Genomic DNA, 24,033 nt, shown 5'->3' with positions numbered 1-24,033 from the left:
GGAGGTGAAGGTGGTAGGATCACTTGAGGCCAGGAGTTACAGACCAGCCTGGGCAATATATGGAGACCTGTCTTTACAAAAAATAAAAAATGAAAAATTTAGCTGGTGCGGTGTCACGTGCCTGTACTCCCAACAAGTTGGGAGGCTAAGTTGTAAGGATCAAGGGACTTTGAGGCTTCAGTGAGCTATGAGAGCTATGATCATACTACTGCACTCTAGCCTGGACCACAATGTAAGAACTTGTCTCATTAAAAAAAAAAAAAAAAAAGTCGGTGGTTCACGTCTGTAATCCCAAGATCGTGCCATTGCACTCCAGCCTGGGTGACAGAAAGGGACTCAGTCTCAAAAAACAAACAAACAAACAAAAACTGAAAACTGGTAAACCTACAAATACATAGTAATTTTAGTACTAAAATATCATAGAAATGAGAAATTATGTAGCTATCTAGATATATAAAAATTTGCTATCCTTTGTGAAACATGAATGAGCTCCCACTGGAACACCTGCTATGTTGCTCGAATAAGAGTCAATGACAGCTGGAAATCATTCAATAATGTAATTTAGGCTAGCAGTATTGCTTACCAGTAGGTTGTATCACTGTATATTATGCAAAAACAGTAATTGTGATACAACTTTTTCATTCTCTTTGACACAGAGTTTTTTTCTCTTAAAAAGATTTAAGGATTTTCAAATATATCTTCTTGACCATAGTAAATTAACAGCTCTTTCCAGATTTACATAATATGAAAATTCATTTCCTGGGGGTTGTTTACTCTTTATAACTTCAAAATTATTATGGTACTACGTTAAACAAGAGTTGAAGACCAATAATTAATAACTAAGAATTTTTCTGAAGAGTATATTTTCTGATAATTGAGGTTTCAAGAATGTTAATGAAAAACTAAAATGGAAGGTGTTATTATTTTTCAAATGAATATCAAACATTAATTTCACAAAGAAGATCTAATGTTAAATATGTTCTCCATTAATTAGCATTGTTTTGGATTACATTAAAGGATATAAAGTTTTATGAGATTATATGCTTGATGCAAATTTGTGTAATCAGACTTTCACATATAAATTACCCCCAAAGATTAGTGGTGGGGTGGAGGTGATGGGCCTTCATTTATCCACAAAGTTGTTTGGTAAGTTGTAATTAGTCTACCACAGAGACCAGGATGACATTGAATTTGTTAAGTAGTTTATTTTACAGAATTCTTTAGATTCCTCAATAAATAAAACAAATTAGTAAATAATGAAATTTTAATAAAAAGTTGACCAGCATGGATAGCTTAACACCTCTAACCACTACACAGAAATAATTATTAACTAGAAACTCTTACATCACTTCTTAATTGTTAAATGCTAGTCCCTATATAAAGAAATAGGATTGAAAGATTTTCGGCCACTGTAGAAACTTTCACCAAACTGGATGAAGCTACAATGAGACTTTTAAAGACATGCTGAGAAAAATGTCTTAAATAGATAACATAAACCTTTCTCAAAAAAACTGGAAAATAGCAACAATTGTAATTAATTACCTAAAAATTTTATATAGTATAGATAATATAGAAATGATTTAATTTGTTGTACAACTTTTTGCAAAACTGATGTAGCCTTAATGGACTTCCAAGATAAATGCCAAAAAGAATTCCTAATTGGACTATTATACCGTTAAGTAGTCTAATTAGATGACAAATAGTGGCCCATGATATAATTCAAAATATGGACTTTTAAATATGCATTAGCTCTGACACAAAAAGTCAAATACTGCATGTTCTCATTTATAAGTGGGAGTTAAACAGTGGGCACATGCATGGACATACAGAGGAAAATAATAGGCACTGGGGACTCCAAAATGGAGGAATATGGGAAGGATAAGGAATGAAAAATCACCTACTGGTAATTGGGTACAACGTTCACTATTTGGATGATGGGCACACTAGAAGCCAAGATATCTATTACACAAGATATCCATGTAACAAACCTGCACGTGTACCCCCTGAATCTACAAAGCAAAATAAAGTATGCGTTTCTCCCTGGCAAAGTAATAATCTAATGAAAATATGGTGGCATTGCAAAGGCAGTTATGCTGGAAGTCCGGATCTAGGCTGGAGGCTCTAAAGTCTTACCTTTCCACTAGTGAAAGCTGAAAATAATGATAAAATTATTTTTAAAACTGTCTTAGCATTTGCAATAAGTTTTGAACAATAAATTCCCCAAACATCCTTCTTTTGAGACACATAAATGTGCATGCTTAACTCAGAAAAGCACTCCAATATCTCTAATCCTACCTATCCCAGTTCTGAGCAGTCAAGGGCTGACAGAAGTAATGACAGAATTATGCTTTAGTTTTCAATGGTGCTGAAAATACCCCTTCATTAGTGCTGTGTGTTCTGGACCTATATAAGTCAAGCGTATTCATGATCAATTTTCTTCTTCTTTTATTATGCAGACAGAGACAAAAGTATGCATTGTTCAAATGACTCAAACCATAAAATACATGAAACACCCTGGAAGAGTTCTCTTTGCCATTTAAATTGTTTATTTCCAAATTTATATCTTTGATTATATCAAGTTTGGTTTCTATTTCCTTATCTCTAACATTACAGAGCTGAAATAAGTCTTTCCGAATTCTTTTGTACTTAAATGGAAAAGACTCAGCTTTCTAATTCCATTGTTTGTACTTCACAGTCTCTTAGATGATACCCTGTATTGCTTGTAGTATCCCATAAATATTAGCTGTAAAATAATATTTCTGGTGACAAAGGCATCTGATGACAATTAAAATGACAATGAAGAGCATCTCAATTACCTAAGAAGCAAAAGCTGTTTTCAAACTGCTGTTTGAGAAGCTGTTTTGTGATAACCAAGGAGATTTCAGATTTTCTAATTATGAGCCCATGAGAGCAGAGCTCAATTTCTTCAAAGTATTTTTGATATTGTTCATAAGAGATAAATACAACATAGAACCTTCAATAAAACTTTCCATTTAGTTGAATAAGAAGATAATCTTAATAAAAAGTTAAAACCAGGCCTCTCTTCAGTTTAGTCCTGAAAATATGATGGTAAAATATTTGAAATAAAGCACAGACTTCTAAATATAATTTTTTGCACAGCTATCAGGAACACCAGAATTTTTCAAGCTCATGAATGCAGAAGTGATTTGAGAAAATCAAAGACATACAGAATTATCTTTTTAAAAATACTGCTTTAAAATATAGTTCTTGCTATGCTACCACTTCTGAAATAAAACAGGTTTGTAAATCATCCATTTTATTTCGATCCCTCCCCAAATCTTTTGTGTTTTCCTATTTAAATCAGAAACTACAATCCAAGAATCTGATAGAGTAAGTTGTCAACGTGATCCTAACTACACCAATAACCTGACTTCCAAGATATCCCAATAGTTTGTTAGTCTATGAAAATATCACATTGGACAGTTCAGAATACATCAGATTCAAATTCCAAATACAATGACTCATTATAAAATCTGTAAAGCTACGTAATTTTCTCCCAGACATCAATGAAATAAATAAGTAAATAAATCTGTGCTGAAAGAGTGTGAGATGCTTTTGTGACTAAATCATCTGGTATTAAACGCACTATGGCAAGCAGCTGTATTGCATTCCTTACAATTCAATTATTCCAGGTATTTTAAGTGTTGTGCTTCACCCATTCTGAATAGACTTTGAAGTTATAGGGAAAATGCACGAGGCTCAGATTTCAAAGGAAACACTTGTGTTACAGAGCACAGTGACTTTGCCAACTACTGAGAAAGAAGCATTACCTTAAGGCAATGCACAAATTAGGGTCTCCTGCAAATTCAGAGATGTGAGGCATTTGTGGCAGTGTTTCACTTAAAATCTAAAACAAAGGCTTAAAACCTTAAAAAAAATAGCAACCTAACAGTTTAGGAAACTCCTCTACATTTTATTAAAATTAAAATAACTTTTGTAATGGAAATTTAATATGCAGATATACTCACAAGATTATTTCAATTAAACCCATTGTATCAATATATAAATATATCATATTTAATATTACATCAGATGCATGACATAGGGCTTATTGTCTTTGTGGGACAGCAAAGCCATTAATTTTCTATAGAATTACAATCCTTACATTTTCTATAGAATTTCTACTGATTAAGCTCATCTCATCTCAGTGTCAAGGTCCCCCCCCCCAAGTGTGGCCATACCTTGCCTAACTCACTTATCAAGAAAATCTTTAGTAATTGCAAATGTATCATATAATTGATGGTACTTTAAGTCTTGATCTATACATATTCTTTACTTCTTGATCTTTAAGTCTTGATCTATAGACATTAGGCCATTTTATAAGAATAAACATCTGTGTTTACTTTATTCATAACCCAGTAAATGTTATATAGATGCAGGATTGATCTAAAAGTCTATAAAAATGCACGATAGGAAAACTCATTTAAAAATCTCTCTACAGTATGTATTTATGAATTAGTTTATGTTTTATATTCAGATATCAAAATAACCATAACTTAGGTTTTGAAAGTAAATAAAAAATAATTGCTTTTGTGTATTTATGTGGGGACACCAAATTTTCAAAACGAAATTAAAAAAAGATCTAAAAAGTGAAAAACTTCTTGGACAAAAGAAGAAAGTTTATGGACACACTGAAACTGAAATCTACAATTTGACATCTAAACTTGAATTTAAACCAAAGATGATTAATACAAGAAACATTCAAATGTATATTTACATACTTTTAATGAAACTGCTATGTTATGTTGCTCAGTGTCTCTATATTGCCATATTAAGAATTCTGTGATAAGTTTCCACTAATAATTCCTGCCTCAAGAATGATAAATTGCTGTGCCTGCAAACAGGCAGTGAGAGCTACAAACAACATACGGTTTCCTGTTTTCCTTGAATGCCATGAAGCTCAAAGCTGGTTTACGAACCATAGCATTCTCAATCAGATTTTTAGACATTCCTCAGGAATATGACTACAGCATTATTTTCCTCAATATTAAAACAATGACTAAAAGGATGATTTTTTAAAGAATGGTTTTCAAAAGTCCTTATTTAAAACTCTGAGAAAGAAGATGGTGTTAAATATTCATTTACCCCACACAGCCATCTCAGCCCCTTACTGCCAAGTTCTATGTCTCACGAGATAGCTCCACATACTGAGTTACCTCAGGCTCTCCTGCCCCCTGGCTTCTGGTTAGATTTGGCCAACGAAACACACAAACAGGAATTCCGAGGGTGGGAGGTGAATTTCAGAATGTGTTGCCCCTCTGAGTCCTCTTGGCCTCACCGCGATGGTGACTGGGTCCTCTCACACAACCCTGCTTCCAGGCGCCTGTCTTCACCAGCCTGTGTCAGGACCACAAAAGCCTGGGCACCCTGCCACATCCCATGGCTCACCTTAATCCTGCCCACAACTCTGCATATAGGCCCTTCATCATCATTATTATTATTATTTTTTACTGTTGAACCCCAGTTATTGTAGCATTTGTTTCCTGCTGAGAAACAAATATTTGAAAATAAAAATCTTTCACAGAATTTTGATTAGCAAACTGCCTAACAACCTGTTACCTGACACATACTAGATTTTAAGGAATGCTCTCTTCTTCCCCTGTTCCTATAAGAATCTGCTTGATTTGCTGTAATTAATGTATCCTGTCTCTTCATATTGGGAACATTGCTGGTATTTATGAGTCAGAGAGAAATTAAAATTCAAAATTTTGAATGATTGAAAAATAAGATAATCACTGCTATCTAAAGTTCCAATGAGAGAGTAAATAATCTTATAATTCATATTTAAGACAACAGGAATTACAAAACAAAGGTTGAAGTATGTTACTCCTAGCTTTGCTGTAAATTCTTACACAATTAACTAATTTAAGACCTTTGTTAAAAACAAATCTTTCTGAGATTCATTTCCAACTGAAGCCTCCAAGTACCCCTGAAGTTCAGGTTTCACTAACATACATATATGTAAAACATTTTTTAGGTCAAGAAAGGTCAAGAAACTCAAAGTTTGGAAATAATTTGTAATAAATGTTTCGCTTTAAAAAGTCAGACTAATACTGTCATATTACCTCAAATAAAATGTTTCATCATAAGTAAGCAGATAAGAAAATGGAATAGTGCTATGCTGCTCAAGTCTGCCATGATTCACACTTGACAGAACAAGGTTGTTTCCACCATTTGGGAAAATCTGACCAAGGCTAAATATCTCCATAATTGAGGCTTAGATCAATTCACACAGATTGTGACTGCCATTTCCTCCCCATTGAATCAGCTGGACACATACTTTCACAACAATCCCTTACTGATAAGGGTCTCACCATATTCCCTTCCACACAATGACGGTAACTTCTACCAAATACTATTCCAAAACATACCTCTTTTAAGAAGTTTTACTGGTCACTGCTTTATTCTGAAATTCTTCATGATTTATATGCAGTTTAAAATATATAAATTTGTACTTCTTACCATACTGTGACTTACATCTTGAAAACAGTTCATCAAGAGTCTTGGCATTCCGATCACTGTATCTTCTGGAAGATCCTATCCTGAACTTCAGAGGGGTTCTGGCCACTCCCAAATCACGAGACAGAGATGTCAGTAACCCAGTGCAACTCAGAAAGTCACTGAAATCCAGTGATAATTTAGCCACCTGTCATATTTATTAAAGAATGAGTTTGCACTAACCCAAAATGAGTAAGTTTGCCCTAAGCCAAAAAGTATTCTACTTAGAAACATAAAATTTTGTTTTATATAAAATTGTGTTTTATGTAAAATTGTTTTGCATAATTTATGTTTAAAATACATAAAATTGTTTTACATAACTTTATATTTTTATTATGTTTTACATAATTTTATATTTTTCAATAGAGTACTTCAGGATATATAAAACAATATTTTACATCACATCAAACTTGCAATGATATGTAATTATGTAAAACATTTTAGTGAAAAGCTTTCACTAAAAAGAATGTTTTTGCAATTTTCTAATAAAACTATTTTGTCAAGACAGAATTAAATCCTTTTCATTCTGTCCACTTTAAACTGTTGTTGAAAATCTCGTCATCTTTTCATTTTTTTTCATTCATCGCATTTTGTTTCCCTTCCGGCTAACATAAACTGAGCTTAGGGCATGTGTCAGCCACACAACTGGGGAATGCAAAGATTACCATGGCACAGTCCCTTCCTACAAAGGAATGTGAGGCTTGAGAAAGAGGCAAGGATGTAAACACTGCAAGCAGAGGCATGTAAATGAGGCTATGGAAGCCAGGGAACTGGGTCTGGGGGCACCTAACTCTGTATGGAAGGTTTAGACAAAAGCAGGTTAGGCTCTAAGTGAGTCTTAAAGGAAGCAGAAAGTAGAAATTCACTACAAAGAAAACAGGGAGGGCAATAGGCATTCTCACATCTGCAAAGGGCAGCAGGTTTGGCAAGATTTGTTCAGCATCAAAAATCTCAAGGCATATGGAATAACACGGTAGATGTTCATGTGAAATAGCACTGCTTTGTATTTGTTCAGGTTGTACTCACTTATTCACAGTACTCTTGATTTAGCAGACCTCTTGGCCTTTTCTTTCCATACAGGAGTTTCCATGTTCTTATTCCATCTTCTTTCAAGAGCTGCCCCTCCCTCAAAACTTTTATCATTTGATTTTCCTTCTCTGGACAACATCTGATCTCATTCATTCACTATTTCAGATACAGATTTGACACGTCTTGACCAAGCCTAAGATAGAGTTTTATGTTTTATTACCAGCAGCACCTTTACTGGATTGTCCAGCATTCTGGCGGTTACTTTGTATTGTTTGAGTTGCAACAACATACAGGGGACATTCTAGAAACAGTAACTCCCATGTTCACTCCTGGTCTTGCCTAATAGCTCATTATCCTTGTATCTAGTTGCTGCCTTCCAACCCCTCATACTTACTCAACTGAAATTCTACTTCCTCCCTTCTTACTCATATGGCCTTTAAGGTTTATTCTGTCAGTGGCTGTATTTCACTTTCACTATCCAGCAGAATTTTGTCATTAACTAATTTTAAGATTCATTTCCCATTTCTCCTCCAATTAGATTGACTTAAACATTTGGCCTTAGAGGAGAGAAACTTATTGTTCAAACTTCTCCAACATTGTGTATTATAAGTACTTTGTTAAAAAAAAAAAGAAAGAAAAAGAAATTTCATTTTCCTGCCTTAATAGTTACAGTTACCACCTTATAAAAAGGGAAGAGAATGTGATAGTTGAGGAGGGAGAAAATAAAGAACCTGTATTTTACAATTATTCATGTCCCAATTCAAACCCCACTTTCTCCAGGAAGGCTAAAGCCTTCTACTTAAAATGAGGTTGCTAGAACAGCGGCCACCACATCACCTGGGGTCTTGTTAGAAATGCAGAATATTGGGGTTCCCAAAACTACTGAATCAAAATATGTATTTTAACAAGATTCCCAGGGGATTCATAGGCACATTAAAGTTTAAGTAGTATTAGACTAAAGCACATCTTATTTCTACCCCCCAAAATCATACCTACTTGCTTTGCCATGACGAAAATATGCTTTCTATCTTTAATATCCTGCTGATTTCAAAATATTTTTTGGCTTAAAACTTAAAATATAAAGCATGCATGGCTTACTAAATAGACTGTGTCCTTGTTCAAATGTTTGCCTTGAGGTTTATGAGCTGCCAATATAGAAAATCTGCTGTCTTTTATGTATGTATGTATGTGTAAGTAGTTGACTTAATCACACCTTATTGATTCTGTTAACAAGTCAAAAGAAGAAAAAAGTAAGCTTTGCCAGATCAGTGTCAGGTTCTTATTTTTAGCCAGTTTAATAACCCAGTAATCCAAGTTACATATTTGGGTCAACAGTTAAATAATTTTCATAATGTAGATTCCTATACAACCATCTGTATTTAGCATTCAATCTGCAATATGAGCCCCAAACATGCTATTTGGTATGTATCTGTACTTGATCCATATTATCTAACATCTGAATACTTAAAAAGTTAATCCGTTACTAACATGTCTTTGATTATCTCTTTCTAGTCTCCAGATGTTGCCTAGTCAAATGTTTCCAAAGGGCAAGCAGGAGACACCACGTAAAGTGGCTGGACAGAGTGGTGTGACCAATGGCAAATCAGGGAAGAAATTATTACTTTAAATCTCTGATTCTTGGCAATACCTTGAAATAATATACTAAACTTCTTCACTGCTATTAAACCTCTGAACTTTACTTTTTTTTTTTTTTTTCTGAGATGGAGTCTCTCTGTTGCCCAGGCAGGAGTGCAGTGCCACGACCTTGGCTCACTAAAACCTCCATCTCCCAGGATCAAGCAATTCTCCTGCCTCAGCCTTCCCAGTAGCTGAGACTACAGGCATGCACCACCACACTTGGCTAATTTTTCTATTTTTAATAGAGACGGCGTTTCACCATGTTGGACAGACTGGTCTCGAACTCCTGACCTCAGGTGATCCACCCGCCTCAGCAACCAAGTGCTGGTATTACAGGCATGAGCCACGGCGCTGGCCTAAACCTAAGAACTTTAAAGCATGGTAAAACAGCTTAATTTAAAGCACTTAAAAACTTCCCATACATTTGATTCCACAAATATCCTTAAGGCAATTTCTCCAAAACTACTATTTTTTCATAATGTCCTATCCTCAGATACCCTTCTTTACTGCTTCTCAACTCAGCTGATGATCTTGATAGTTCACTCTGTCTGAGCAAAGGAGAAGCTTTCACATAATTCCCTTCTGTTTTCTTCATTAAATGCTCCAAACTACCTGCTTCTATACGAACAACCTCAGCTTTTCCTGTTAGAATAAGTTATATTTTCTTCTCCTATGCCAAGTGCTTTCTCAACCTATTTATTCCCAGCAACCTGCAAACATGCTCTCTAAAAAACAAAAAAGCAAAAGCTTTACCTTATGTCCCTCTAGCTTTATCCCATTTTTCTGATCTCTTCACAGCAACATTATCTTGAGATAGTTACTTCTCTACTTCCTCGCCTCCCATTCTCTTCTTGTCTGCTTAACAAGACTTCTGAGCATTCCCCACCACTGAAATTACTCTCAGAAAGGTCATTAGTGACCTCAATATTGACAAAACCATTGACAAAAAATGAGATGAAGACTTTCCTTCTTCATCTCATTCTCAGCAATAGTGAAAAAGGTTAACTTTTTCCTGTTGAACTCTCCTCCTGGCTTCTGGGACACCTGCCTATCCTATCCTTTCCTCTTACCTTGCTGACCACTGGTTCTCAGCTAACTTCTTTCTGCTCAACCTCTATATAGCTGCATGCCCCGCGGCTCAGCCTAAGGCATTCAACCCTTGTCTATAAAAAATCTTCTTCTTGGGTGATATTATTCAGTCAGTTCAGAGAGTTCCTAATAGCTACATTACTTCCATATTTCTTACCTGTGTCCTACCACTCAACTGACCACTAAACATAACTAAGGATGACATGCATCTCAAACAAACTTAAGCCAAAAAGAAACTACTGATTTCATCTTCACTTTCTCCTGTCTTTCTCCTCCTGTGTCAGCAAATGCTTCAACTATCCACCAAAGAGCTTTGTAAAAACCTAAGAACATCCCAGATTCCTCCTTATCCTTCACGCTTCACATTATTTTCAGCAAAACTCATCGGGAATCCCATCAAAACATACCGTGGAACCACTCACCTTCTCCATCTTTACCCCTATCACCCTGATCCAAGTAACCACCATCTCTCACACAGAATATAGCAATAGCCTCTTAACTCTCTGCATTCAGTCTTTCTCCTCCTTCAGATGATTCCCTATAAGGTAGACAGAGTAATTTTTTGAAACTGGAAATAAGAGCAAGTCAGTCCCTTGTGAGAAACTGTCCAGTGCTTTTCCATTTCATTCACAATAAAACAAATTTTTATTCACCTAAAAGGCCAAAAAGGATTCTGGGGCCAGGCACAGTGGCTCTCGCCTATAATCCCTGCACTTCAGGAGGCCGAGGCAGGAGGATCACTTGAGCCCATGAGTTCAAGGCCAGCCTCGGAAACACAGCAAGACCAATCTCTACAAAAAATTTAAAAATTAGCTGGGTGTGGTGGTATGTGCCTATAGTCTCAGCTACTCGGGAGGCCCAGAAGTTTGATGCTGCAGTGAGCTATCATTGCGCCACTGCACTACAGCCTGGGTGACAGAGCAAGATCCTGTCTCAAAAAAAAAAAAAAAAAAAAGATTCTGGCTCATGCTGATATGTCTACCTTATTTTCTAATACTTACCCTGTTATGGAATAAAATTCAGTCCCACAGTCCTTCTTTGTTAAATTCCAACCTTATTCCTGACTTAAAGACTTTGTGCCTAGTATTTCTCCTGCCTAGAATGATGGGTCTCTGTATCTTTCCTTGTAATTCACCAATTCAGAAAAGCCTTCTCCAACTACCCAATATGATTAGCTCTACCTCCCTCATTCTCTATCACCTCACTCTGCTTATTTTCATTAACTTTTCAAACTTTTTATACACTAATGCATTCCTCAGCATTAAGAACAGTGTGTCTGTCACATAAGTGCTCAATCAATATTTGTTGATTTAAATGCCTTTTTAAACATAAATTTATCAATAATAACAAATCACTTTAATCAATTATAAAAGCCTTACAAGTAGCTTTTAAAAATTATGAAGGCAATAAATATTTAGGAAAGTAAGAACATGGTTAGACATAAATACTGTAATATCTTCACCAGATAATTCATTACCACTTGAATTTTCACATTTTTCTTTCTGTAAACTAAATATCATACATATACATGTATTATATATGCACATATGTATAAACATCCATGATGTATGTGCATGTATATATATAAAACACATATGTATTTATATACATATATAAAGCAATGACCCATTGCCATTTTTATAAACACTTGGCTTCGAGTTAGTAAAAATCATTAAAAATATGAGAATTTAAGTTTTAAAGCATGTGCAATAATTTGGTGTATAAATTCCCGTAAGGAATTATGTGAGAGAGCACAGCCTGAACAATAGCAAAGAGAGAATTTTTCTGAACTAAATGTAATTCTTAATTGAGATTATATGATTAATTAATATTTCCATTTTTAAATAAAGGCATTCATTTTAAATAAAGGCGTAATTTGCAAAAATTATGCAAAGAAATTACATTTTCCTATTTATCATCATAAAAATTGAGATATGTTCCCTAATTGAATTATCTCTTCTAAAACTAAGTTGAAAACTTCACGCTGGAAGAGAGTTAAGACTGTGTATTAGCTGGGCCTAGTGGCACATTGCTGTAGTCACAGCTACTCAGGAGGCTGAAGTAGAAGGATGGTTTCAGCCCTGGAAGTCAAGGCTGCAGTGTGCTGTGATCGTGCCACTGCACTCCATCCTAGGGGACAGAGACCCTGACTCAAAACAAAGGACTGTGGGTACTACCTGACCCATAGGAGATGTTGCATATTTGATAAATAAGTAATGAATTAATTTTTCTGATCCCATTCTTGAACCAGTCTTGGACCACTATGACTTCATCCAAACTGTATTATCAGATTTCAGTAGCCTCTATATTGTCAAATATGTTATAAAATTGTCTATCTGCATTTTACTTGAGCTTTATAAGCAGCATTTGACAGAGCTGATCACCCTTTCTGCTTTTCATTTGAATTCCAGGTCATCATGTTCTTCTAGTTTTCTTCCTAATTCTCAATTTTCTTTGTGTTTTTCCTTCTCACTTTCCCTGCCTTTACACTTTAAAGTGTGTCAATAACTCATGTCTTGAACATCTCTATCTATACTCATTCCCTCGATGATCTCATCTCTCCCCATGAGTTTAAATACCATCTAAATGGTGGTGGGTCCTAATTTCATGTTCAAGATTGGCCTCCATATATTAACTGCCTTGTATCTAATGGCATACTTGACACAATCATTTGGATATCTAAGTTAAATCTCAATTTTAATATGTCTCACACTGCGCCCCAGCTTTCTCTACCTAAAGCTGGTCTATCCATATTCTTCCCCATCTTAGAAAAAATAACAACTACAATGCCTCCAAGTTCTAATGGCGCAAACTGTACAGCTATACCCCATATGCAAAATCTATCTGCACTGCCTCCAAAATGAAATAAAATCCCAAAGACATTCCCCATGATAGTGCAATTAATAATGATTGCTGGGCAGAAACTGGACAGTTTCCTGTTCTACTTCTCATGTAAAAGTTCTCATTTTCTGTTTTTAAGGAGGGAGGAAGGAGATTGCGTTTTGAGAGGGAAGGCAGACTAGGTGAAGAAACAGCAGGCATATCTATCCCAGGAAGGGAGGAGACAGAGGTTGGGTTCCATCTCCTCTAATCTCTTGAAATTGTGTGGGTAAAATGGGTAACCAGAGATTTCTGGAATCTCTGCAACCATTCCAGAAGTCCTTGCAAGTTGAAGGATTCAGAATATTCTCCACTGATATTCAAACCAGAGTGGAAACTGCCATCAGTTTTCAAAACACGGCAGCCAAGGCTTGGATGGATTTACATCTTGCATCAAATGCAGGAAATCCCACCCTACTGGCCGGCTGGCCAACCAAGTCAATTTCACTCATCTTGCAACAAGGCCTCCTTGAATTTTTCAAGATTAATTTTATGATCACATAGGGATTTATATTCATACTCTTTCCATTTCTTACCACCTTCATGGCTGTCACCCCACTCCTAGCCACCATCAACTGTTGTACGATTACTGCAATTGCCTTGTCTTCCTGTTCACAGCTGTGCTCCTCCCACCACCTAAAGTCCTCTTCGCACTGCCTAAAGTATGTTCTCAACAAAGCCAGAATGATCCTGAGTAAATGTAAGTAAGATCATGCTATTCATATGTCGAAATGCCTCAAATGGCTTCTTATCACTCAGCTAGAAGAAAGTCTTTATGATGATCTGCATCCTTCCTCAGTTAAATCTGTAACCTCATCTCCTACCACACTTCTCATGCTCCCTCTGTCTGCCACATGGGCACCCTGGCTGTCTGGAGACTCACATCTACTCCATGCAAGGAAGAATGTTTGTTCTGTTTACTACTAGGACCCTAGACAGTGCCTGGCATTTAGTAAACTCCCAATATATGCTGAATAAAGGAATGAATAAAAGTACAATTCCAAAATTCTGTGGCATATCTCAGGCTCTGGATGTTCCATTCTCCTATTGAAACTACTTTTCTTCTCTTGTCTTTCTAAACCCCTAGATACGTTGCTAACATTTAAGGGAGAATAGAACTGGGTTGTAATGTCACTTTTCTTTCTATAGGTATTGCCATCTATGGTGCAATTTTCAAAAAGAAAAATACATTCATTTTAAAGGTCGAAGTCTTAAAAATATTCAAATTAAGGTTTTGTAAACTTTAAAATTCTGTAGAAAATGATACTTAAAACAAACTTATTGTATCTCAGTAATACTATTAAAGCAAAAACACCTTAGGAAAATTAAATAAGCTATTTTAAATTCAGAATAAGGGAACTTTAGTAATTTTAAGTAATAATGATATTCTTTAAACAGAAATTTCATATACCTTTAGGTATGTGTAGATACTATATGTCAAAGAGATAAAAATATTTAATTTTTAAAGATGACCAGTCAAGCAACAGTATACAGAGAGAAAACTATTATTTTAGGAATCAAGAATTGCAATAACCTTAATTGCCATTAAACCTTAATTGCAATAAAATACTCATTGCAATGAATTCCTGGCACTTGTACCAAGATTAGGAAACAAGCTATGGGTAAATAAGTTATAAGGCCATCATTTCTTTATCTACATTTATTCTGGACATATACTGCTGACAGCAAATAATGTTAGAAAATATGAATTTATAAGAGTAAATGAAGCAATTCACAAGCTAAAGATCACTTTTGCATATTCCAGATTAGCATCACCCTGTTCAACAAACTAGGTTGTCCCATGTCCAGTTTCTGGAGTTATCTTCTGTACTGAAGCACAGAAGGAAAAAAAAAAATAAATAAATAAAATAATTTCTAATTTTAAGCATGGCCTTAGAAAGAACATAAGTAACCAATTGAAACCAAGACATTGTTTGCATCAACACACACCCGGGACTGAAAGTACCACCAGTTATTTGGCCCCTGGGTTCTCGTTGCCTAGCAAAAGGAGAGGTATTCAGATGTGTTTCATCTTACAGTTAGAAAAGTGTCATGAGAAGGTTCTGCCCATAGCCTCTCCAATACATGAGGGGAGAGGAGGCATGCATAGCAATCAACCCCACAGTAGAGTGTCTGCCAACACTTCTCATAAAAACAGGGAAACAGTAATAACAGCAAGAAACAGTTTACATAGTTGACCCATGTGTCCTTTTTAGGTCAGGTGCCCTCCCTGGTTGCTGAAGTACATTCTACACTTAGGTACACTTTGTATAGTAGCAAACTATTTTGAACATTATCTAAAACATAGAGTTTTAGAGACTCTATGTTAAAAATATTTAACAAGGGGTAAATACTCATTAATCTGTTTTATTATTTAAATTCCACAACATTTCAATACCTTTACTAATAGTTTAGTAGCTCTATGTTATAGGACAATTTTTAGCAACTCATGAAAATTTGAAAAACTAGGGAAAAAATCCTGAATTATTTGAAGCATTTGTACCTTGTTCTCAAGTGTTTCCAATTTCCCACATCGATATCTCTGGTTTTGATGATATCCTACCTTCCAGAACTTTTATTATTTTAATTTCTCTGTCTTACCTGTCCTCCATATTTGTCTCATATAATCTTACCTATTCACCCATCCATCACCTCATTCAACAAGTATTTATTGAGCATTCAACAATATTCAATCAATGAATGTTTACTGAGTAGCCCTTCTATTCACCAAGCTTAGTTATAAAGATAAATAAGGTATGATACTTACCCTTCTAGCAATTCAGTCTTAGAAAGGAAAACAAATATGATATTTCACTGCAAAAAAAATAGGCTTTAATACTATAAATAGGCTTAAATAAGTAGGAATGCAGCAGTGGAATGGCAAGAGCAGAGGGAGCTTTATAGGAAAGACAAGGTTTAAGCTGAGTTTTGAGGGAAAAGGAAGAGTTTGTAGCCGGGCGCGGTGGCTCACACCTGTCCAGCACTTTGGGAGGCTGAGGCGGGTGGATCACCTGAGGTGAGGAGTTCGAGAACAGCCTAGCCAACACAGTGAAACCCCATCTTTACTAAAAATACAAAAATTAGCTGGGCGAAGTGACACACGCCCGCCATTCCAGCTACTCGGGAAGCTGAGGCAGGAGAATCTCTTGAGCCTGGGAGGCGGACATTGCAGTGAGCCGAGACAGTACCATTGCACTCCAGCCCAGCACGAGGACATGAGGAGTTATGCCCATCTTCAAGAACACTGAGTAATTCAATGTGAACACAGGTTCAAATAAACACAAGGGAGTTGACCACTCTGGGGCAGATTGGACAACATGCTTCCCTTTATAAGCTAATCATGGTGGGCTTTAAATTGTGAGCAGCCATAAGTCAACAGAACTAAGCAACCAGCACAGATTGGTTTGAGGGAAAAGTCACCTTTACTAATGGTGAGGATAGTGAGCTAAATTAGAAAGAAAGTAGATACAAAGGCTGTCATGGTGGCTCACGTCTGTAATGCCAGCACTGTGGGAGGCCAAGGAGGGCAGATCACTTCAGACCAGGAGTTTGAGACCAGCCTGCCCAACATGGTGAAACTCCATCTCTATTAAAAATATAAAAATTAGCTGGGAACGGTGGTGCGCGCCTGTAATCTTAGGTACTTGGGAGGCTAAGGCAGGAGAATCGCTTAAACTTTGGAGATGGAGGTTGCACTGAGCTGAGATGGTGCCACTGCCCTTCAGCCTGGCTGACAGAGTGAGATTCCATCTCAAAAAAAAAAAAAAAATAGGAACAGATTGGTATAGTCTGCTAGGTGGGAAGCTGTGGTACCAATGTAGGTATAAAAAGAGCAAAGATTAGAATGAAATAGAAGAGAGGGATTCGAAAGACATTTGAGACAGAATCTATACAATTTGGCAAGGAATGGTGTATTGATGTTTGTGTGTGTATGATATACGGAAATGTGTGGTAAAAAGTTAAGGATGTGCCCAATTTTCCGGGTTTTTTTTTTTTTGTATGTTTCTTAGAAAGTACTGAGAAGATGTTAGTGATATTCATCAACAACAAAGAGGCTGGCAGGTGAGAGGGGAGGAAAAGGATAAAGCAGTTTTTTTGTTTTTTGTTTTTTTTTGACACTTGCAGCATGCAGTATTATATCTGCGGAATAATATTACATGGAGATGGTCCAATGGGCAGAAGGAAATATAAAAATGAAGCTCAAATGAAGCTCAAAGACAGGGCTGTCAGCTGGAGATACAGAATATAGAGCCACAAATAAAGGATATTTAAAGTCAAAGGAGTAGAGAAGTCCCTGTAGAAAGGGAAAAGGACAGAAGTGAAAACTTGGGAAACAAATTTTTCAGAGACATGTGGGAAACAAGAGCATGGGGATATGGAAGAACCAAGCAATGGGATCTTAAAACTCATAAGGCAAACGCTTGAAGAAAGCAAAGCTATTCCACAGAAGCAAATGTCTTATCTCACTACAACCTATCACGTTTGTTTTCTTTTTTTTTTTTTAAATAGACTTAAGGAGTATAAGTGTGGTTTTGTTAATTGATATATTGTGTAGTGATGAAGTCTGGACTTTTAGTGCAACTACCACCCAAATAGTGTACAATATACACATTACATAATTAGATATATTACATAATGTAATATACACATTACATAATTTCTCATCTCTTGCCACCCTTCCCACCTTTCCAAGTCTCCAGTGTTTATCAGTCCACTTCCTATGTCCATGTGCACATAGTATTTAAGCTCCCACATTTAAGTGAGAACATAGGAGATTTGACTTTCTGTTTCTGAGTTATTTCACTTAAGATAACGATCTCCAGTCCCATTCACATTGCTGCAAAAGACATGATTTCATTCTTTTTTATCGCTGAGCGATATTGCATGATTTATGAATTAAACACTTACATGTAAGACCTGAAACTACAAAAACTGTACAAGAAAACCCAGGGAAAACTCTTCTAGATATTGGCCCAGGCAAAGAATTTATGACAAAGACCTCAAAAGCAAATGCAACTAACACAAAAATCGACCAATGGTGCTTAAACTAAAAAGTTCTGCACAGCAAGAAATAACCACAGAGTAAACAGACAACCTATAGAATGGAAGAGAATATTTGTAAACTACGCATCTGACAAAGGACTAGTATCTGGAATCTACAAGGAATTCAACTCAATGAGAAAAAAAACAAATAACCCCACTAACAAGTGTGCAAAGGACATGCACAGACATTTTTCAAATAAAAAAAAAAATAAAAATGGCCAATAAACATATAAGGTTTATATTCTTTCATTTGTTTTGCCAATGAGAAGAACAACGCCTAGAATGGTTGCTATCAGGGTTCATGTGCCAATAAGCAGCAGAAGCAAAACGTGAACCTGCTGAAATCTAGATCCAAAGTCAATATTTTTTCCTCCAAAATCTACTACCACTTCAACAACAGTATCACTGAATGACCTAAAAGTTCCAGTTTCTCCATTTACCCCAAATTAAATGTAGGTAATCTCCTTCCTTAGGATTACTGGTTTCTATCACCAATAACTTTTTTCTCCCCTTCCTGACTCTGCCACAAGGTCTGTGCTTTCATCAACTAATCTGCTTCCATGAACTTAATCTGCTTCCAGTTCCCCACAACCAGCCTGCCAATTCCTGCCACCCTGCATTTTTCTCTTCCTCTTCCTCTAATTGATGTATACCCCCAACTCTTTCCTACGATTCATGTTTCTGACCACCTTCAGAAACAGTATGTACCTCATCTCACCCACTGATTAGCTCTCAAAATTAGAAATGTTCCATTTGTTCTGTGCTCCTCTGGCGTTACTCACAGACATGAACAAAGAATTCTTGTGTCCTTGCTTATGAGCAAATTTTCAAATGAGTCTATTTCTTTATTCTCAACGCCAATGAGCTCTTTAAAAGAAAATAAGGCTTTCCAGACTTAAGTTTTTTTGTTTGTTTTAAGGCAGTGTCTCGCTCTGTCACCCAGGCTGGAGTGCAGTGGTGTGATCTCAGCTCACTACAACCTTCCCCTCCCGGGTTCAAGCAATTCTGGTGCCCCAACCTCCCCCGTAGCTGGAATTACCGGCACATGTCACCATGCTTGGCTAATTTTTTGTATTTTTAGTAGAGACAGGGTTTCACCATGTTGGCCAGGCTGGTCTGGAACTCCTGATCTCAAGTGATCCTCCCACCTCTGCCTTCCAGTGTTGGAATTACAGATGTGAACCACTGCGCCCAGCCCAGACTCAATTTTTAACCCTAAAAGTTAAATGAGTAAAAGAATAGGGGTAGAAATGTAATATTAATAATGTCTGGATATAGCCTGGCTCCCATTGGTTTAAGGACAAAGAGTTAACTAAAATATGCACCAATAGGTAACTGGTTATTCAAACATTTAACATGAAAGGACAGACACATAGGGCATAAGGGGCCAAAATCAGCAGTACTTATCATAGGACACTGCAGATTTTACAGGAAATAGCTCTTTAGCCAGTTTAAAGGTTTGTTTTCTCAGAATAAATACATTTTAAATAATGATTTGAATAAATTGGATTTTTATAAGAATGATCTACATCTCACTTACATTGTTTTAAAATGCCTAAATCAACAGTATTTCAAACAAAATAGTATTTTAGACTTCACCTTAAATGTGTACTCTAGAAAATGTGTATTACAGTTGGGCAATGCACTTCTCTGCAGCCCAGTTAATGGCCAAGACACAGTTCCAGTGCTAATAGTATCTAAGGGCAACACAACATAAACCCTGGCTGGTTTCTGAATCTACATTTCAAGGATAGACTGAAACCAGTGAAACTAAAAAGAAACTCATGTAAACATCCCAGACCAGACATCATACAATAGGCAGTTATTATTATTATTATTTTTGGAAGCCAGACATGAAAACGAATCACAGAACTGTTCTTTCATGATTTCCATATTACTTAAAACATACACAAATATTCTCAGATTTCATTCTGTGGGTTTGAACTCCCAAGTCTTCCTTATTTTAAGTAAAAAGTAACTGAATACCTATTCACATGGAATAAGCATACAGTAGCCTAGTTGGAAGGGCTCCAGAACTGGCTACTCTGTTTGAAGTCCCACAGATGAAGAAGTCATAGAATTTTTCACTTTAGACAAACACTATACAAGAAGCAGAAATATGAGACATTACAGATGCCATATCCTGCACAGTATTTTGAGAAGAGCTAACAATTTCCTTAGATATTATATTTAAACCATATAAGGAAACATAAAATTAGTTATATATGTCTTGGTAACATTTACTGAGATCTTGAAGTATGTTTGATAATGAGCTAAACTTTGTCCAGGTTATCTCCTTTTATCTTCACAATAATCCTTTGAGGTGAGTATATAATACTAGATACCAGGAAACTGAAGTAGAGAGAAATTAGCAAGTGCCCAATGTCACATAGCTAGTGGGTGTCAGTGCCAGAAGTTTAACCCAGACAGTCTCATTCCTGAGTCTCAATTCTTAATCCCTGATTAGTCTCTTGAGTGCCACCTACTTTCTTTAAGGTAAAATAATTTTTCTGGTAAAAGTTAAAATAGTGTAATGCCATACTTTATAATGGACAATAGGAACTTAGAACTTTCATGCCTCATGAAAATTATCTAAATAAAGAATATCCACTAAAACTAAGGTAAATGCAGAAAAAAACTAGAATGTATGAAAATTAACTGCAATGAAAATGCCATTTCCAATGTTTGTTAAATAAGTTTTGCCATCACCAATAACTATTTATTATCGGGCTTTACTAGTGCATTCCTCATTCATGGAAGGAATATAATAGATTTTTGAAAAGTTTTGTAAATATTTAGGGTATGAAATGGCAGTATACTCATGAGTTACATGCCAGTAGTCTTAAAGAAGTAATTATGTCCCTTAAAGTTGCAAATTTACTCAGAGTAAATATAAGGTTGTTAAGGATAAGCTGAATATTTTAAATTAATCCTTTGCCAAGGCTTATTTTAAAGCTTCAAGTTCACAAATAATAAATCCAAGGGGAGAAAAAAGCCATTGCCAAAGCACTCTTTAACATAAAGCAACCATAAAAATGTATCCTTTACAATGTCATTTACATGTTTATAAAAAACAAAGACCCATTAGGAACAATATATTTCAGCAATCCAGAAAGTTTCTTCCAATTATTAGTCTTAGTTTTTCAGATCCACCATTCATAAAAAGGTTCTATGAGGAATTAGGAAGTAAATTTTCAGCTAAGTCAATTAACAGCAAATATACCAGCTGTTTTGCATTTTCACTATATTAACCTTCCTGGTAAGAGTAGAATTTACAGCACTTAGTAGGAACATTGCATCTAAAGGCATTTAGTCCTACTCTGAAGTCAAGAGCTCTTAGAAACAAAAGGAACATTAATAAACGAATATGCAGAGGAAAATACCCTCAAAGAAAATCTTTTTCCAACTTCATATAAAACAAATGATTAAAGAACAGCATGAGGACTGCTGACTGAAAGCATGAATAAACATTTCTTTTGTACATACCACTTGAAAAATGTCCTTACCATATACTCCATATTAGAGGCTGTTGGATACACCTGACTTCGTAATTTATTATGAAGGTCCAAAATACTCTGCATGTCATTGTCTGTGATGGCCCTTTTCCCTCGTTGTTTGGCTGTCCACCACTCACCATCCTCATCCATGTATTTTTCCAAAAGTTTCTCCAATAAAGTGGCATTGGGAACCACCATGGCTGGAATTGCTCTAGCCATGAACAGCACTGTGGTTACTCTGAGCCACTCCCGCGCGGTACACTTCATAATGAATGACCTCAGGATTTCCCCAGGAAAATCTCCAAGACAGGCTCTTCCACTCCTTTTGGCTATAACGACATGTCATGTGATTAAGATGAAAATTCCAGCAGATATGAATTTTCTAATAACACGAGCAAAACAATAGTTACAAAGGAAGTGTACCAGTTTGATTTGTCTATTTAACAGCAGAAAACGGACACCCACATTTTGAAATAACTTATCTCCAACCCATTTTTTTTCTTCCAGAGGACTTTTCACAATGCAATTTCCACAAAATAGACAACTGTATTATCCAAGATAATACCCCTGAGGCCAAAAGTAAATGGCAAAAGTAGCCTAGAAGAGTCAAAGCTTGAAAATACTATGTGAATTGCAAGACTTTAAGTTGCTATACATTACATATATCCTGCAAAGGATGTTGTATCTACCTAGAACGTTTGATTTCAATCTAGAGGTTCATGTTTCTCTATGAAGAGTTTTAAGGTGTTAATATTTTATTTGGTATTATTTTATTCCAGTGGCCCATCTCTGTTTCACACTCAGAATGTCCACAGCATTCTAAAATTGAGAGTGAATGTTTCAAAGAAATACAAAAGGCTATTCATATATGCATCCACGGCTACATCTAGGGGGCCCCGTGAACTACTCCAAATGAATGGTTTGGGTCCCTGGGGTAAGGCTCTTCTTATTCAGGCTCGGGTCAAGAACTCAATCTTTATTTCCTGGAAAGTCTGTGACTAATCTGTGGCCTGCACCCGAAGAAGCCAGCAGCTCCCCTGCAACTTGAGAGCTTTTCATCTCAAGTGTGAAGGCAAACACTGTTCTTTCTCTGAACTCAAACGGAAAGCGAGCGACAGAGAAAGTAGGTGAAACCAACAAAGTCACTTACAAGAACTAGAGCTCCCGCTAATCTCTATCGTCGCTGCTTTCCGAGTAGCCCACCCACCCATCGTACCCAACCACTCTGTACAGCTGGCTTTTTTTTTTTTTAAGTACAGTTTAAGAAGGCAAAGGGAGATAAGAAAGGGTGGCAGCTTGACGACCCAGCGATGCATTTTAGAATCGCCCTTACCTCTCCAGTGTAGTTTCCTGGGAGAGGTGAGCCAAACCGGACGGCCGGCCTCTGCAGCCGCCCAGAGCCTTCACAAGGGACCGCAGACGGAGAGCCCCGCTCGCGAAGGGCCTGAGCACCGAGCGTCCGGGGGCGACGTGGGCGCTGACTGCAAGAATACGCAAGCCTCCGCTTCTGCGGCTCCCTCAACCTGGAAGAAGTGGCAGGCAAAGCGTCCAAAATTAGACCTGCAGTTGGGGTGGGAAGGGAGCTGCTTCGTTAGTTTGCCAGGGTGGGCGCCCCAGCGTCTCTGAGCATTATCTGCAGGAGCGAGGGGCGGGGACACGAGCGAGGCTCGGCGGCGGAGGCTGGCGGCGACCTCTTGCTCCTGCTCTGTAGAGCCGGTGCCCGCAGAACCAGGCGCCGAGCGCTTCCGTCGCTCCCTCGCGCTCGCGAGCATTTATTGCGGCCCCAGCGCGGGCACGTGACTTGAGCGCCCCTCCTCGCCCACCCCCACCTCCAACCAGCCCTGGCCAGAGGCCCGCCAGATCCCGGAGAAGCAGCCCGCCCTGCTTCTCCGGAACGCAGCGAAGCCAGGGCGCTCGGCCTTTGTGGGCGTGCTTTGGGCTCCCGAGACCCAAGCCCGGAAGGTCTGGCCCCTGGTGGGAGATGTGTGCAAGGAGGGCCCCAACCCCCCTCAATCCTCCCAGTTCCCCTGCATTCAAAGATCCTCCTCCCAGTCAGTTCCTTTCTGCTGAGATGCTGAAATGCCTTTAAGGGTCCTTACAGACGAGGGGGCTGCCCCAGAGAGCATGGAGTGGGTGGGGGATGGGGTTAACACCTTCAATCTTGGAGGCACAAAAGGAGAAATAGGGGACGAAATGGAAAAATACTTTTCCTTTTATTTTTCTTGGGGATCCGCATCCTTGATGAGGACCAGGTGGGGAAGATGTTCAATAGAATTTGGGGTCAATATGTGACTCAGAATGGCCTGACAGTTGAGACCCCCTCTTTATTCATAAAATA

General features: G+C 37.2%; 1 protein-coding gene across 1 annotated transcript in view; it reads right to left on the bottom strand.

Annotated features, from left to right (window-relative positions):
* CRISPLD1 (cysteine rich secretory protein LCCL domain containing 1) overlaps positions 1 to 23,443 on the bottom strand; it is a 50,136-nt gene extending 26,693 nt beyond the window's left edge. Inside the window, exons 1-2 of the mRNA XM_002819187.5 lie at positions 23,029 to 23,443; positions 21,705 to 22,024 (exon numbers count right to left, since the gene is read on the bottom strand). Coding sequence (XP_002819233.1) covers positions 21,705 to 21,962 — 258 coding nt within the window. The 5' untranslated portion in view covers positions 21,963 to 22,024; positions 23,029 to 23,443. The remainder of the gene's footprint in view (positions 1 to 21,704; positions 22,025 to 23,028) is intronic.
* Positions 23,444 to 24,033: the final 590 nt, after the last annotated feature.

This window comes from Pongo abelii, chromosome 7, assembly GCF_028885655.2.
Source record: "Pongo abelii isolate AG06213 chromosome 7, NHGRI_mPonAbe1-v2.0_pri, whole genome shotgun sequence".
Classification (NCBI taxonomy): Eukaryota; Metazoa; Chordata; class Mammalia; order Primates; family Hominidae; genus Pongo; species Pongo abelii.
The sequence above is the reverse complement of the archived record's forward strand: the minus strand, read 5'-3'. Positions and strand labels throughout refer to the sequence as shown.